The sequence below is a fragment of the Scheffersomyces amazonensis genome (assembly GCF_036850825.1).
Source record: "Scheffersomyces amazonensis strain UFMG-HMD-26.3 chromosome Unknown RJT21scaffold_1, whole genome shotgun sequence".
NCBI classification, from domain to species: Eukaryota; Fungi; Ascomycota; class Pichiomycetes; order Serinales; family Debaryomycetaceae; genus Scheffersomyces; species Scheffersomyces amazonensis.
This window is the reverse complement of record NW_027042741.1, coordinates 3,148,435-3,166,072: the sequence shown is the minus strand read 5'-3', so window position 1 is coordinate 3,166,072 and position 17,638 is coordinate 3,148,435. Positions and strand designations below refer to the sequence as shown.

The following is a 17,638-nucleotide window of genomic DNA, read 5'->3' as shown; positions in this document are numbered from 1 at the left end:
TAAATTACAGTTTAATAAAGAACTTTGATTGTACAGTATCGAAGCAAAGTATAATACTCAAGTAGTGTAGTATAATAGAAGTTTTATACTATTGTGTAAAAGTGCTACGTAAGTGAAACATTACTATAGAATGGTATACTATAGTATACTATACTACAGTATAACATAAAATATTGTAGATAGTATTGCTTATACGATACTAGTATTGTATTAATTACCATACTTTAGTATACTATCATAATGCACTTATAGTACCACTTACGTTGTTTCCCCTTCCAGCCATGTTTCTCCCTATCTTGTCGCTGGGGCACTGTGCCGAATTAGGAATAGCCAAACATTACCGCGCATTCTTCAGAATCAGCCATATCCGACCCGAGACTCTTACCGGTCCTCACTGCACTACTCACCATCACACAAACACGTGCATGCCCCCTACTTATCTGACTCCACTTCCGAACCCTCATCACCCACTTCCGACTAACCCCCCTATCTGAAATTCCCACTAACTGTGGTGAGCCGTAGTGAACCCCTTTTTGGCTAATGACTTGCTGGAGTGGAATTTCATTATTGTTCAAATTATCAATTTCCTTTTACTGATTACAAGTTCAATTACTGTTAACTTTCCTTCAGTAAATCATGTCGGAAGTTGAACAAGATACTACAACTGCGCAAAGCAGATTAAAGAAATTAACTAGTGGTTCTACTTGGGTATCACCCTTTAGACAAGTTCAATCAGCTACTGCTCCTCATGGATCTAAAAAGAATCTTCGAAAGCAATTTGCCGAGTCAAATAAGGTTGAAAATCTTAAAGTACCAGGAAAGTTTACTGCTCATCCTGTGTTAGATGCTGAATCCAAGAGATTGGCTGCGGAGGAGAAGAAGAAGGCCGAACCTGAAGTGACTGAGCCAGAAGAAGCAGAAGCAGAAGAGGCTGAAGCAGAAGAACCAATTGAACCAGAAGCAGAAGCAGAAGCAGAAGAAGAAGCAGAAGAACCAGTAGGTGAAGCTGAAGCAGAAACTGAGGCTGAGCCAGAAGCAGAAGCAGAGGCAGAAGTACCAGAAGCAGAGACTGCTGAAGAACCAGAAGTCAATGGAAAAACCCTTCCTGAACAAGGTGATGACCATATCGAACAACAAGTCAAGGAAACTCCAATTGAACTCAATGTCCCAGCTGAATTCAAGTATGAGCCTGTTGAAGATCCCATCAACAAAAAAGCCGTTGAACAATTGAAGGATAAACCTATCTTGTTGAGTCGTTATGAAGAATTGAATACTGCTGCGGTAGGATCTTTAGCTAAATCATTAGATGATCCAAATAAAGTAATTAATTTAGGTTCAGGATTAAAAATGTCTCAACAACAATTACTTGATATTGCTGCCAAAAGAATTGCTCCTGTATTAGCCAATATTAATGATGAAGTTGCTAAATCTAGAAAGGAAGATGAAATTAAAAGACAACAAGAAATAAATGCTAAAGTTCAAAGTCATGAAAGAAAATTACAAGGAGATTATGAAAAGCATGTTAAGAAATTAGAAAAGCAAAAGGAAAAGTTTACTAAAGATCATGAAAATAAATCTGCAGATTTATCCAGATTACTGAAGAATGCTGAAATTGCTGCTGGTAATTTTCATAAAACAACTAAGGCAGAAATTGAAACTGCCAATACTGAATATGAAGATCGTGAAACCAAAGCTGTTGAAAAACATGGTACTGATAAAGAAACTTTAATTAAGAATCATGAAGAATTATTAGCTACTAAACAACAAGAATTAGAAGATGCTAAAACTGGTCAAGAAACTACTACTCAAGAAATTGAAGAATTACATGAAAAGAAGGCTAATTTAGATAATAAGAATTCAGAATTATCTACCCAAATTGAAGAATTAACGGCTAAATTAAATGAAGAAACGGCTAAACTTGATAATTTAAAATCTCAACATGAAGAGAAAACTTCAGGAATTGCTAAGAATTTAGCTACTAAAGAAGATTTAGATGGTCAATTATCTACTAGTAAAAAGCAATTGGAAGATAAACAAGCTATTCATGATAAACATTATGCTGAAATTGGAGTATTAGCGGGAACTTTAGCTGCTTATGGAGCTCATTTATCCACTTTACATTCTGATAAAGAATCTAGAGCTATAAGATTAAATGATGCTAAACAACATTATAGTACTTGGGAACAAGAAAAGCAAACTATTGCCAAACAAGTTGCCGAAGAACATGAACGTAAACGAGTAGAAGCCATTGAAGCTGCAGAAACTCAACGAGTTCAAGATGAACTTGAAAGACAACGATTAAAGGAAGAAAAGGAAAGACAAGAAAAGGAAGAAGCCGAAGCCAAAGCCCTTCAAGAACAAAAGGAAGCTGAAGAACGAGAATTAGAAGCTCAAAAACGTCAAGCTGAAATTGAAAGATTAGAAAAGGAACAAGCTGAATGGGAAGCTAAAGAAAAATTACTTTCCCAAAAGAATGAAAGAGAAGAAGAAGAAAAATTAAAGTCTGATCCTAATTATCCCCAAATCTTAAGAATTAGAGAACGAGAACTTGCTCAAAAACAATTATTAGAAGATCGAGAAGAAAGTGATCGACTTTATAATGTTCGTAAAGCCAAAGAATCCGAAGAAGCAGATAAATTGGCTAATGAAATTGAAGAATTAAGAAATCAAAAGAATGCCAAGGCTGAAGCTGAACGATTAGAAGCTGAACGATTAGCTCAAGCCAAGGCCGATGAAATTCAAAGATTAAAGGAAGAACATGAAGCTAGATTAAAATTATATCAATCTAGATTGGAATTTGAAGAATTACAAAAGGCTAGATTATTAGAAGAAGTGGAGAATTTAAAGAAGATTAGACAATTGAGAGAAGAAAAGGCCCGTTTAGAAAATGAAGTACAAAAGTCAAGTCAATTGGATGATATTCAAAAGTTAATTGAAGAACGTGAGATTGAAGTGGCTAAATTAACTAAACAAATTGAATATGATGATAATGAATTTCGTCCCAAAGCTTCAGAGCCTTTTTTAGAGATTAGCAATGACTTATCGAAAGATACACGAGCCATCCCTGAACCGGAAGTTGCAGTTAAAAAGGAAAGTAAACTTCCAGCCACTGCTGCTGTTATAGGAGGAGCTGCAGCTGCTACTGCAGCTGCTGTAGCATCATCTGTTCCTAAACCAAAACCAAAACCAACACCAACATCAACTCTTGGTGTTCCTAAATCGGAAACTAAGAGATCCAACAGTATTAAGAAATCACTTAAATCACTCTTTAAAAGTGATTCTCCCAAATCATCTCCCAGTAAATCTACCCCTACTGCCAAATCAGTAGCTCCAACCAAAACCACCAAAACCACCACTACATCTGCTCCAGTTGCAGTTGAATCTCTTGAACAACCGGCTGGTGTGGCCAACCCATTTGTTGCTGAAGATGATTCAGATTACGAAATCATTTCCGTCTATGAAGAAGTTGGTGATGAAGAATTTGCAGCTCATACCGGAGATCCAAACTACCTTGAAGTGTCTAGTGAAGATTTCCAAAAACATCATGGTGTTAGCTTAAAGGTCTAAGCTAGCTTGACCTCATTCGTTTAGTTTTTTATATTTCTTATTGTATTGTTTCCATTATGTTTTGCACTGTGTTTATTGTATTATTCTCCCTAAAAGATTACTATTTATATAAATATACATTGATCACTTTAACTATTTAGTTAATTAGTTAATTAACTAATCAAAGGTAATTTTCTTACCTGATGATGGAACTATTGCGGCACTGGCTCTTTGGGCAGTTGCTAATGCTACTGATGATTTTAATCTCTTATTAGAGTTATTATTATTATCGGAATAATCAGGTTTATACAGTCTCTTTGGTGGGGGAGGTCTACTATTAAACGTTTCTTGCGGTTGTCTTACTCTTTCACGAGCTCTTGATTCATATTGTGGGGTATTAGTGAAATTAGAATTAGAATTAGAATTAGAATTGGAATTAGTGAAAGTGGTGGTACTGACTTCTCCTCCTGCTTCTGCTTCTGCTTTCTTTATATGATTAGGAGTTCTCTTGGATCTATCTTCACCAAACTCTAATCTTAAAGGTCTATTAATTAATTTCTTAGCTAACTTTGATTTTAAAGCAGCCGTTGGACCTGCTTCATCTTTAAAATCAATAAATGCAAATCCTTTACATTTACCAGTATCTTCAAAAGTTGCCATTCTAATTTTTACAATATCTCCACAATGTCTAAAATGTTCTTCCAATAAATCTTGAGTTGTATCAAATGATAAATTACCGACAAATAAAATTCTTGAAGGAGGGTTTTTAGATAATGAAGCAGTTGGAGATGGAGTTGGTCTACCTTCAAAAGAATTTGCATTTTTTATTAATAATTTTCTACCATTTAATGGTAATTCACTTAATGAAATCACCGTATTAACTTGTTCAATATTAGCTAAATCAATATAAGCAAATCCTTTAATTTTATTATCCTTTTTAGGAAGATTCACTCGAGTAATATCTTCATCAGTAATCTTTATATCAAGTTGAGAAGTTTTACCAATTATAAATCTAGTTAAATCTTCTTTAGTTGTATCAAATGATAAATTACCGATCCATACAGCAAATTCAGATTTACCTGATTTTTTATCTTTCTCTTTATCTTCTTCATCCTTTTTAGCTTGTTCTTCAGGACTTAATTCTGGAGCTGGTGCTGGATGTTTCTTAGCTAATCTTTCTAAGTTTAATTTCCCTTTCTTTAAGAGACGTTGTTGTTTTTTAGATAAGGGGATTCCTGCTTGTAAATCAATAGCGATTTCTTCAAATTCATGATGTTTAGTCAGTACTTCATTTGGTTCATTTGACTCATTTGATTCATTTGACTCATTTGACTCATTTTTAACAGTGGGCTCTTCTACTAAAGGCTCAGTGACTTTCTGAGTCTTCTGTACCTTCTGAGCTTTCCTCTCTCTCTTCTCCTTCTTACTTTCCTTAGTCTTAGTATCACTCATTGTCTCGCTGGGGTCTGGATATTTCAATTAATTTACTGAGCTCATCGCAATTTTTTAGTGAGACTATTTTTATTTTGTTCTCACTAATTTGTTAGCTCTCACTAATTTGTTAGCGACCCTCACTTCTCACTAACTCTCACTCACTAACTCTCACTAACCCTCACTATTTCGTCTAGACATATATATTTAACTTTATAGAACTAATGTACATAAGGAGCCTATAGAGAGGAATAACAAATAAGCTAATAAAATTCGTATTAATATGATTATCCTAATTATCTTCCACCATTTCTAACCATAACCATTTCCTCCATAATTCACCGGCTTCAGAAATGATATTATCGATAAAATTAACTTTATGATTATTAATAGAATCATTGGAAATAATTATATTTTCATGTTTATGAGGGGTCATTAAAGGAGACATTATATCTGCCTTAGGAGATGTTGAAGTTGAAGAAACTTCTGAAGTTGAAGTAGATGTAGTCGTAGAAGTAGCTGTAGTATCAGTATAATGATGAGGTTGAGGACTAATATTATTACCATGTTGATGTGTATGATGTTTTTTATGTTTATACTTAATTGATTTGGTAGGTAATCTTGATAAAATTTGTCTAATTTCATGTTGATCTAATTCTACTAATAAATTTTCCTTTGATTTTAAAAGTGCTAAAGATACAAAGATTAATTCAACATGTGCATCTAATCTTGAAAATGGTATGGGTAATAAATTAATTGGAGTTGAAGTGGGTGAACTTATACTTGAATCTGTACTATTTGAAATATCCAGATTATTTGAATTTACTGAACATCTTGAATTAGCTGAAGATGATGATGTACGTCTTGATTGTTCAATTTCAAATTCACTAGATTTAGAATTAGAATTAGAATTTGTATTGGTATTAGAATTGGCTGGAGTTGGTACTGTCACTGGAGTTATAAATAAATCATTATTTAATTGAGATACTAAATCTTTAAGTGAATTTCTTCTACCCCCTCCTAAACCTGATAATGTAACATTTGAAGGACTCTTATCAATACTTGTTGAATCATCTTCACCACTTAATGACCAAAAGATATCAGGACCCAATTTAGTAAGAAAACTATTATCAATAATTTCTAATTTATCATAATAATATTGTAAATCTTTCTTGGGATTCTTAATTCTCCAACCTAATAATAAATCCCATATTCTACCTCTATCAAATTTAGACCATACTTTTGAACCACAAAATTTTAACCACCAAATTAACCATTCATCATCATGAGATCCAAATTTGGTAAGAATTTGTTCTTCATGAAAGAATTGTGATAATTCTGGTAATACTTTTCTTAAACTATAAATGAAAAACGACACTCGTTCTTCTATAGTTCCACCATTTATTGGTAATAATGATTTATTAACTTTATGAGTGAAATGTCTTCGAGATTTACTAGATGAGTCTGATCCAGAAGTTGAATTTGTGTGTGTATTTGTGTGTGTATTGGAATTATCATTAGCATTAGAATTAGAATGTTCTTTATCTTCGTCACTCTTTTTATTCTTACTTTGAGGTGGACAATGCAATAATACTAAAACCAATCGTTCATAGACATCATGAAATGATAAGCTCGAGATTTTCTCATCTTGAACTAATTCATTTAAATAACCTTTTAACCAAGGTAAACTATCGATATAATTTGAATAATCATCAAATAAATCAATAAATAATGAATTAGATGAAGAAGAATGATCACGACCCATTAATACTAAACTTGTTTTAGATACTGGAGGAAACCATTCAGCCAAATTAAGAGCTATCCAAGTTAAAGATGAATCATATTTAATAATTTTACCCCATTTAAGACTAAATTTTAAAATAGAATTCTCCAATACATTAAATATAGATTTTTCAGTTGATGATAAATTTATATTAGAAGAATATTTCAATCTTTGAATATATTTTCTTAAATCCTTTTTAATTTTGAATTTAATTTCTTCTTCATCATCATCAATAATTGCTTCTTCATTACTACTATTATTTGAAGAAGTAGATGTAGAAGTAGAATTATTATTAATATCATTAGTATGAGATGTACTATTAGAACTTGATCTTGAACTACTACTATGAGTTAATTCTTCATCTGGTTGAATGAATGGATTTAATACAAATGGATGATATTTTAATAAAATAGGCCATATTTTAAATCGAAGAAATGGTGGGACTCCCTTTTGTCGAGCAAGTAAGGCTAATCCATGATGATTTTTTGTATCGAGATAATGTTTAAAGATATTAAATAATTCTAAATCATAATTAAATGAAGGCTTTTCATCACGAATAGGATTTATAGTTGAAGAAGCTGATGAAGATAATTGAGGTGATGGAGGAGTTGAAGAAAGTGGAGAAGGTGATTCATGAAATATAACTTGAGGATGAGGGAACTCAGACGGAGACGGAGACGGAGCTGGAGCTGGAGCTGAAGCTGGAGCTGGAGCTGAAGCTGAAGCTGTAGTTATAAGTTCGTCACTCATAATTTAGAAAATTTTAGTTGAGTTCAGCAATGAGTTTTAATGATGAAATAGAATGAAGAATTGATAATTAATAATTTGACATAGACATGACTGTAATGATAAAATGCTAAGAAAACTTTGAAAAATTCACTTCTCAAGACAATAGATGCTTATGGAGGTGATAATAAAACTAATAATTAATATTTTACCTATAAAGGATTTAAAGATTTGGTAAGGAATTCAATTCTCGTTAGCGTAGTGTGACAAGGAGGATGAAATGAAAATGTCGGGGGAAGGAGAGATGAAACTAATGATTTAAACACACTAGGACGATAAGATTTTACTGTAAAATTATAAGGAGATAAGTGAAGCAAGATCAGCTTCCAGCAATAACAGGCACAAAGGCAAGTCAATATAAGCGGATGAAGAAGTTGATTTATTAATAAAAGCTTATGGCTCAATTTTGCTAATGGTCTTCCGAGATTAGTGAAAACTTTTGTTGGTACGGAGGAGCCACGGCAAGACATTGCGACATTTTGCCTGAATAAAATGAATAAATGTCGTGAAAAATGAGGAAATTTGTGGAAATTTTGGAAATTTTAAAAAATATTGTCAAGCTTCTCATTAGTGAAGCGTGACTTTTTTCTTGATTGAGAAAACTTATCACCGATTTGCAGGTTAGTTATCGTAAGTTCGATTACATATTGCGGTTAGGATTCTTTGCCTTCCATCTCGGTACTGTACGGTACTGTACTGTTACTGGATTTGTGCCTGTACACTGTACAGTATCGTATTAGAGTAATTGGCTTAATTAGGCTTAACTACTATGCTCTCTCATCCGAATTGACCGCAATAGTTATTATACTGTATCTCATTGCATCATGTATATTATTATTATATCGTATATAGTTAAGTAATTATAATTATATATAAATACGTAATTATCTTATAATTAAAAGTAGTACTTTTACTTTAATATATATATTTATAATGATATGAAATAAAATGAAATGATTGATCTATTTAAATCTTTAAAGAACTTAACTAATTCAACTGAATCAAGAATTAAGAATGGTAGGTAAATCTTGTCTTTTTTTGCTTTTAGTTTAATTTTTTGGTTCATTCATTGAATACTAACTTAATTTGTCTAGCAACAAGTAGTGAACCCTTAGGTCCTTATAATCATGAACTTATTGAATTAGCAAGATTATCGTTTGATCATTCTTCATTATCGACTATTGAGAATGTAATTATAAAAAGACTTTCTGTATTTAATCTTGATGCAAAATCAAATAATAATAGTCATCTTAATGGATTACATCTTCCTAATAGAAATTTCTCATTAAGACGTTCAACTAGTGAAAAGTCAACTTCTTCAGGTAGTCGTCGTAATAGTAGTGGATCTTTAAATTCAAATTCAAATTCAAATTTAAGTTCACATTCAAATTTAAGTTCAAATTCAACCTTAAATCCTCATAGTAATACCTCCGGTATAGCCGTAATTAAAAGATCAAATTCTTTACCTTCAACCAAACCATCATTAATTGACCTTCATGATTCATCTTATTTGCAACTCTTAAAAACTTTAACAGTTATACTATATTTAATACAAAATGGATCTCCTCATTTCATTAAATGGATTAAAGCGATTTATAATCAATACTTAACACCAATATTAATTAATATTCAAATTATCCCTATTCCTACGAAGTACTTGGATTCAATTAAATTTAAATTGGTTAAAATTATAAATTTATTCGAAAACGTGAATAATTTGAATCAATATAAATTAAACTTTAATAAATTAAGATATGATATGTCAATCCCAGGTGTTAAACGAAATTCAATTGATAATAGTACATTGGTAGGTAGTGATAATAATAATAATAATAATAATAATAATAAAACTTCAACTCCAATGTCTCCTCCTTCTCATTATGGTCATAAGAGATCAAATAGTATAGATTACGGTTCATACTCAATTTCTTCATCTAATAATAATACTTTAACTAATATAATAGAAGAAGATGATTATCATAATAATAATAATAATATAAACTATTCATATAATAATAATCCTTTTACAAAACATGATTATCAAGCATTATTTGAACCAATGACTCCACCTAAACAGAATGATTCAATAACAATGAATCAATTGAATTATAATTATTCACCACCTCCACCTCATAAAAGTCATCGGTCAAGTTCAAAAAGTCATCATCATAATTATGATCAAAATCATGAAGATCACCATCATCATCATCATCACGATCATAATAGTCCTTATTCTTCATTCTCGTCATAGAATTGAATCAATTGCAAAAGAACACAATTAGTCTAATTTTTCATAACATAACATAACATAACATAACAACATAAAATAAAATAAAAGAAATTATCGGATATCTAAAAGCATGAAAATAAGTTAAACTAACTGGAAAACTGTACTGTTTCATAGATAAGCAAACTGCATTTTTTTGGTTATGATTAATTATTTCGGTCACTCTTTACATACAAAACGTATCATCGTTAACACTTTATACGTTTAATTTAAACGTTAAGGTTCAACTCCTTTACCTTTATATCAGGTGTCATTTTTTAGGGTTAAATAACTATTTAATATACACGTTCTCTTTTATCGTCAATTGCTAGAATTCGCTTACATTGATCTAAGTTTAGCTTATTAATCCGATCGTTATACGTATATATGTAGTCATTTATCTATGCAATGTCTAAAGACAAACTCCTATTCGCATAGGTTATTAGAATCATACCATTTTTAACAGCCAGCTGTTTTGATTTTCCCCCACATGATAGAATTATAAAATTAGAATCTAATTAAACAGGCGATGAGTTCCTGTATGGTGACAACGAAAGGCGGTTACAGACAGGAACTGTGTCAGTGATAAGTGAAGAATGACTCAAACTCTAAATATTCGACATAAAAAAAAAGAAATTTAAAGTCGTTTTGTCAAGACGAATGAGGTATTTTTATAACAAAATATTTAGGTGTTGTACGTTTCACGTGATCTCTCCATAGTTAACAGTAACAAAATTAAAAAGAAATTCATAGAAATTTCCATTACATATACCACAAAATGATAAAATAGGGGGTGGATACCGAAAAGGGAATTTGGTTGGCGTTGGAGGCAATAAGTATGGAGGCAAGGATGTTATGCTTAAGCGGAAACCAGCAAAGTATATAAAGGGAGGAAATTGTCGCCACATTTCGAATTATCATCAAACTTCTTTCTTTTAACTCCATCAATCAATTAATAATAAATTTATAAACTTATATCACAATGCAAATTTTCGTTAAGACTTTAACTGGTAAGACCATTACCTTAGAAGTTGAATCTTCCGACACTATCGATAATGTCAAATCCAAAATTCAAGATAAAGAAGGTATTCCACCTGATCAACAAAGATTAATTTTTGCTGGTAAACAATTGGAAGACGGTAGAACTTTATCTGATTACAATATTCAAAAGGAATCCACTTTACACTTAGTCTTAAGATTAAGAGGTGGTATGCAAATTTTCGTCAAGACTTTGACTGGTAAGACCATTACCTTAGAAGTCGAATCCTCAGACACCATTGACAACGTTAAATCTAAAATTCAAGACAAAGAAGGTATTCCTCCTGATCAACAAAGATTAATTTTTGCTGGTAAACAATTGGAAGACGGTAGAACTTTATCTGACTACAATATCCAAAAGGAATCCACTTTACACTTAGTCTTAAGATTAAGAGGTGGTATGCAAATTTTCGTCAAGACTTTGACTGGTAAGACCATTACCTTAGAAGTCGAATCCTCAGACACCATTGACAACGTTAAATCCAAAATTCAAGACAAAGAAGGTATTCCACCTGATCAACAAAGATTAATTTTCGCTGGTAAGCAATTGGAAGACGGTAGAACTTTATCTGATTACAATATTCAAAAGGAATCCACTTTACACTTAGTCTTAAGATTAAGAGGTGGTATGCAAATTTTCGTCAAGACTTTAACCGGTAAGACCATTACCTTAGAAGTCGAATCCTCAGACACCATTGACAACGTTAAATCTAAAATTCAAGACAAAGAAGGTATTCCACCTGATCAACAAAGATTAATTTTCGCTGGTAAACAATTGGAAGACGGTAGAACTTTATCTGACTACAATATCCAAAAGGAATCCACTTTACACTTAGTCTTAAGATTAAGAGGTGGTCAATAAGTGTTTTAGGTGAAAGCTAATTTTTTTTAAAGGTTGGAAAAAAGTTACATGGTTGATGTTTTAAATAATATATAGTGAGCTTTTTGCTATCTAATTAATATATTTTCCTTTACACTATTATAGTGTAACCTTTAAAATTATATTTAATTCTATGTAATTATGTAAAAAATTTACTTAATTCAGTATGAATAATACTTGAAGTTTCAGTTTGTTTAAATTGATTTAATTTCTCAATAACTTGATTGAGCTTATTCAATTCATTCAAATCTTCTAAAATTGGTTGCAAATTTGAAGATAATCTAATGAATTGAATTTTAACATTTTCAATATTATCATTAGTTAAACATAATTCACTTAATTGAATCCAATTCTTAAAGATATTATCAATTTCCTTTATTGGATGAGAATCCTTTAATTGAATTAATATTTTCAGTAATGATTCCATTACTTGTAATTTTGATCTCCAAGTATTTGTAATAAGTCTTGAATGAAATATACTGTAGAATTGATTTAATATAAATTCAATTAATTCATGATTATATTGTTTATCATTAATTATATAAAAACTTTCTCCAAGATTCTTTATAAATGATAATTTAGATTCTTCAAGATCAAGATTTTCTTTAGTTGTAAGATTAAATTTTAAATCTTCATTATCACTAGTCATATCTTCATCTTCATCTTCATCTAAACTATAATTATCCAGTAATACTTGACCCATAATTGTTATATAAATTTCAATAACTTCTAAATTATCATTATTAAATTCATGAATATATTTTCCAACAAGTTTAATAACATGTTTTTGATAAGTTTTATTTCTTCTCTTTGCTTCAACAATTATAACTCGATTAATTTGATTTAATAATTCCAATTGCAATGGATTTCTTAAAAATTCTTTACAAGTAATTGAAAATGATATTAAAGAATCAAAAACTAATTCTTTACCTTCCCATGATTTACCCTTATTAGATTCTAATAAAAGTTTTAATAATTCAATAATTGTTTCTGAAGATAATTGATTTGAATTATCAATTAAATTACTTAAATTAGATATTGAAGTAGCTAAAATCTTTCTAATTTCAAATTTATTCGATTGAACATAAATTTTAAAAAATTCTAAAATTTCATTCATATATAATTTAATTGAACTATTACTACCACTAGTATTTTCAATCCATTCACGTTCAAAATTTAATTTAACTATTTTATTACTATCATACTTTCCAATAAATGATAATGGTAAAAATGCACTGGCAATTAATTCAAATTTATCATGACCACAATATTTTGAAACATTTTCACTAGCAATTGATGCAATTTCTCGACTTCTTTCATCTTCACTTTCAAAATATAATTTATTTATAAATTTTGAATAATTTATAATTGATGAAATCAGAGAAATTTTACAAAGATAACCTGCAGCAGTTGAATATGATGAAGATATAGTATCATTTTTATCTTTAATTTGTTGGATAGTAACTTTTAATAATTTATCACCAAATGGTTTAATTAAATGATAATGTTTACTAACTAATTGAACCAATACTCTTGAACCACAAACTTTTGATGGTAAACCAACTGATCGTTTAATTGCCGATTCTAATTTATTAATAAAATCTTCCATTAATGAATCATCTAATTCATCTAATAATTTTTCAATTGCATCCATCATTGGTGAATGTCCTAAACTTTGTAATCTTTTTGCATAAATATCATTAGATTTTAAATTATATTTATCAGCATTTAATACTAAATAATTAATAACTTCTGGTTCTAATGTTGACATTAAATTTATAAAATTTTCAATTAATTTAGGTACATAAATTTTAATTGATTTCCCCCCAGTTTTACAAATTTTAAGTATAGTATCTAAGGCAAAATTTCTAACATCTTCAGAATCACTTAATAAACCTTTATTACCTAATAAAAATGGAATTAAATTTTCTAAAATATCAATTGATTCATGTGGTGAATCTGATGATTTATTCTTGGGATCAATAATTCTTACTAAAATTGTCGCTAAACTTTTAGTTAATTTAATTCCTTCCTTTCTAACACTTTCTTTAATATCATCCATAACTCTAAAACTCATATTCCAAATTTCTTCTAATTTATATTCATAACTTTCAATAGAAACAATTTGTACAAGATCACTTAATCCAACTGTACTGGCTTGTCTAACTCTCCATTCTTTATTCCCCATCCCCTTCAATAATTCTGGTAAAATTATATCAAAATTTTCTTTAACAGTTTTAGAAGTATCAGAAATTAATGCATTCCAAATATCATTCATGGATTTTTGTACTGAAGTATTTGGATCATATCTATAACGAAATAATTTAGGAATTAATCGATTAGATAAATTTTTATTAGTAGATAACATCTTATCTAATTGAGCTTTAGATAATATTGAACCTAATCCAAAGGCTAACCCCTTTCTTGAAGACCACAAGGCTGAAGATTTAGCTAATGACATAAATTTATAAACTAAACTTGGATCTCCAACATCAGATGCTAAATTTAAAACATCTTTATAAGTTGATACCGATCCTTCATTAGTTTTTAATAATTCCGGTTCAAATAATTCAGTATCTTTATCAATTGATCCAGAAGTAAAATTTGTTGTTGAACTTGAATCAGTAAAAGATTTTAATAATCCTCTTACTAAAGTATCCTTTAAATCATAATCTCCCATTTCATAAACTAAACTTAAACCTCTTGAAGCAGATTCTTGAATTAATTCATCTCTATCAGCTAAAAATCTCATAAATGATATATGAATTTCCGAACTTTTTTGTTGAATTATTGATAAATGTCCACAATATTGAGTTAATGATAATAACCAAATACATCCTGCTCTTCTTAAACTTGGTTTTGTATTTGCACATGCTTGTAAGACTACTTGTAATATAATTGATAATCGAGAAATATCATTTGGAATATAAATTATATCTTCACCTTGAATATCAAGATATTTTACTAAATATGTTGATTGCCATCCACATCCCATAACCAGAAATGCTTCACCACTTGTAAAAGTATATTCAACTTGTTTAGATATATGAGTATCATAAATCATTTGTTCATATTGATTAATTTCTTCACTAGTTGAAGTTGATTTACCAAGTGCTAAAGTTAAATAAGATAATGTAATTACCGATTGTTCATCACATTTCTTAACTTTAAGTTTAATTGATTCAATAAATTGTAAAACAAATGAATTTAATTCTTGATTAACGACGGGTCCTAGAACTCCAAAAATAGCTAATTGATTAATACATTCTAATACTGTATAATATAATGATGAATCAACATTCTTTAGATGATTTAATAGAATATCACAAAATTTAATTAATTCACTAGTATCAATAATATCAATTCTTTTTCTTAAATAAAGTCTTGATATAAGATAACTAATAGTTAATAATCTATTCTTTACCATATAAGATGGGATATCATTTATAGTTAATTGATTAAATAATCGAAGTAAATAATCTCGAGAAATATATGGATGACTAGAAATAATTCCCAAGGAATTACATACTAAAGATAATGATTTATCATTTAAAACTTGTTTATTAATTAATTCAATAATTTTATCAATTAATGGAATTAATTGTTCAATTACTCTGGGAGGTGAGAATGTAATTAATTTTGTAAATATTTCCACATAAGTTATATCTAAGGATATTCTGGCTGTATCAAAATATTGTCCAATTAATGTATTAAATATTATGGATAAATATTGATTAAATATATTATTTTCTTGATTATCAGTCATATTAATATCTGATTCAGCAATATGTTTAATTTCCTCAACTAAAAGTTGTTGAACAGTCTTATCAACTTCTAAGGCTTTATCTAATCTTATTTCCCAATCTTCATCAGTAACTACTACCGTATTTGAATTTGAATTGGAATTGGAAATGGCTTGCATAACTAAGATTTGTAAACCAAATTTAATCCCCTTGGCAAGTGATTGATAAATTGTATTATTGGTACCATTTGCTTCAGTTAATTCATTTTGTAATACAGAAATAAATTGTTCAAAGGTTGGAAATACAACTTTAGAATTTTCTCCTAATAAATCTCGAGTTGATTTAAATTCTAATGTATTAGATGATTGTAAGATATTAAACCAATGAGGATGTAAACCTTTAATAGCTTCTTCAATTGTATCTGAACGATTTTCTTTGGCAGTTCCTAAGATACATAAATATCGAGCTTGAGAATCTTCAAATGGGAATGAACTATTAATATATTTAATAGCTACATAACGACAAGAATGCCAATTTTCTGAATTATCACTACTCATTTGTGATAAATATCGTTTAACAAGAATCTTAAGATTTTGTTTTGATTGACTTGATAATTGAGGTAAAAGTACAGTTAAACTAGATAATGCATCTTGTATAGTAGCTCTTAAATCAGGTAATTCACCTTCTAATGATTGGAAAAGAAATTCAATATATGATATATCATCCAAGATTAATTCGGGACTTGACCGAAGAATATTTCCAAGAGTTTCATATTGTAATTGTCTTTGAGAAATACTTGTTGAATAATTTTTAATTTGGGATGAATCTAATTGAGGCCATCCTTCAGTAATTAAATTATTTCTTAATTGACTTGCCATATTCAGATTAAATTCTCGTAAAGTTTTGGCTTGACTTTCTGAAAATTCACTATCATTACTACTAACCCATTTAATAAATTGAACTGTTGATTGCTTTAATCGAGAATATTCTGATGTTAATCCAATACTACTAATTTCAGCCACTCGTGGAATGGTGGTAACTAATTTACTCTTCAATAAATTTTGCATAATTTTCTCTTGTACGGTTGCAGAAACTGGTGGTCTAGTTTGATCACCTAAAAATAAATCAACTAGATTATTAATTAATCGTTCATCTTCATAATTTATAGTCAATTTTTTAAGTAAAACTTCTGCAGAATCATTAATTATTGATGATGAATCAACTGATGCAATTAAATATGGTATAACTAAATTTTCATCTTTAAATCCTGCCTTTAAGAATTCTAATAATCTTAATTTAATTTGAAAGATTTCATTATTGGTCTTATATTGTATTCCAGCATCTTTGTTAAAGAATTCATTATCAGAAATACTTAAACCTGGTAAAACAATTGAACCATTTGGAGTAGCTTGTAATAAAAAGAATTTACTTATAAGTTGAGATAAATAATTTTCATCATTTGGATTATCAATAAAATGTAAAAATCTAGACATATTATTATAATCTTCAGTATCTAAACTTGGAGATTTCCAATTTTCAAGTAATTTACATAATACATTAAATAATCTTGCAGAAACATTACCAGGAAATTTAGATATACCTTCAATTACAATTGGAATTAAATCTTTCTTTTCTAAATCAGATAATCTTTCAATTCCTCGTGAAACAAATATTAATGAAAATAATCTTAATGATGTAGCATCTGAACCTGGAGAAATATTAGGAGTTTTAACTTGATTTAATAAGGCTACTAAAGGTAATTTAATAGTTCTTGCTGCAGCTATTCGAGGTAAAAGTTGTTGAATAATTTTAAGAATAGAACTTCGAACTTGTCCATGAGGACTAGCTAATTTTAATAATAATGGGGCAAGATATAATTGAAGTGAACTTTCAAATTGCTTATCATTTTCGGCTAATGCTATACGTAATTCCACCTTATTGATTAGTGACAATTCATTTTCAGCCATTTTTATTCTATAAAATTAAATGTTTGTTAACCAATACTTTTAATAACTTTATTTTAGAGTGGCTGCAATCTGACTTTTATAATAATAACGCTTAATGGTGGCAAAGGCAAAGGCAAAGGCAAATTATATTCCCGTTCAATCAGATAGTGAAAAATTCGGTGTCGCACTCCGAATTGAACATAGAGACGCAACTAATCT

General features: G+C 29.5%; 6 protein-coding genes across 6 annotated transcripts; 3 read left to right on the top strand and 3 right to left on the bottom strand. All coding sequences in view use genetic code 12, as the record gives it.

Annotated features, from left to right (window-relative positions):
• The first annotated feature begins 542 nt into the window (after window positions 1–542).
• On the top strand, window positions 543–3,983 carry SLK19 (Slk19p). The gene has a single exon (XM_064883569.1). The coding sequence runs from the start codon at window positions 637–639 to the stop codon at window positions 3,565–3,567; it is 2,931 nt and encodes a 976-aa protein (XP_064741779.1). The 5' UTR covers window positions 543–636; the 3' UTR covers window positions 3,568–3,983.
• On the bottom strand, window positions 3,646–5,134 carry NOP13 (Nop13p). The gene has a single exon (XM_064883567.1). It carries the CDS (start codon window positions 4,996–4,998, stop codon window positions 3,724–3,726), a length of 1,275 nt encoding a protein of 424 aa, XP_064741778.1. The 5' UTR covers window positions 4,999–5,134; the 3' UTR covers window positions 3,646–3,723.
• Window positions 5,134–7,604, bottom strand: RJT21DRAFT_17536 (uncharacterized protein). Its single transcript, XM_064883568.1, has one exon. The coding sequence runs from the start codon at window positions 7,508–7,510 to the stop codon at window positions 5,270–5,272; it is 2,241 nt and encodes a 746-aa protein (XP_064741777.1). The 5' UTR covers window positions 7,511–7,604; the 3' UTR covers window positions 5,134–5,269.
• Window positions 7,605–8,499: 895 nt separating this feature from the next.
• RJT21DRAFT_4962 (uncharacterized protein) lies at window positions 8,500–9,797 on the top strand (the record flags this gene model as incomplete). The annotated part of the gene is made up of 2 exons (XM_064884827.1): window positions 8,500–8,563; window positions 8,641–9,797. 2 exons carry the CDS (start codon window positions 8,500–8,502, stop codon window positions 9,795–9,797), a joined length of 1,221 nt encoding a protein of 406 aa, XP_064741776.1.
• A 943-nt stretch (window positions 9,798–10,740) lies between these two features.
• UBI4 (ubiquitin) lies at window positions 10,741–11,791 on the top strand. Its single transcript, XM_064883565.1, has 2 exons — window positions 10,741–11,245; window positions 11,474–11,791. Exons 1-2 carry the CDS (start codon window positions 10,795–10,797, stop codon window positions 11,710–11,712), a joined length of 690 nt encoding a protein of 229 aa, XP_064741775.1. The 5' UTR covers window positions 10,741–10,794; the 3' UTR covers window positions 11,713–11,791.
• Window positions 11,718–17,533, bottom strand: ECM29 (Ecm29p). Its single transcript, XM_064880951.1, has one exon. It carries the CDS (start codon window positions 17,438–17,440, stop codon window positions 11,870–11,872), a length of 5,571 nt encoding a protein of 1,856 aa, XP_064741774.1. The 5' UTR covers window positions 17,441–17,533; the 3' UTR covers window positions 11,718–11,869.
• Between the last annotated feature and the right edge of the window lie 105 nt (window positions 17,534–17,638).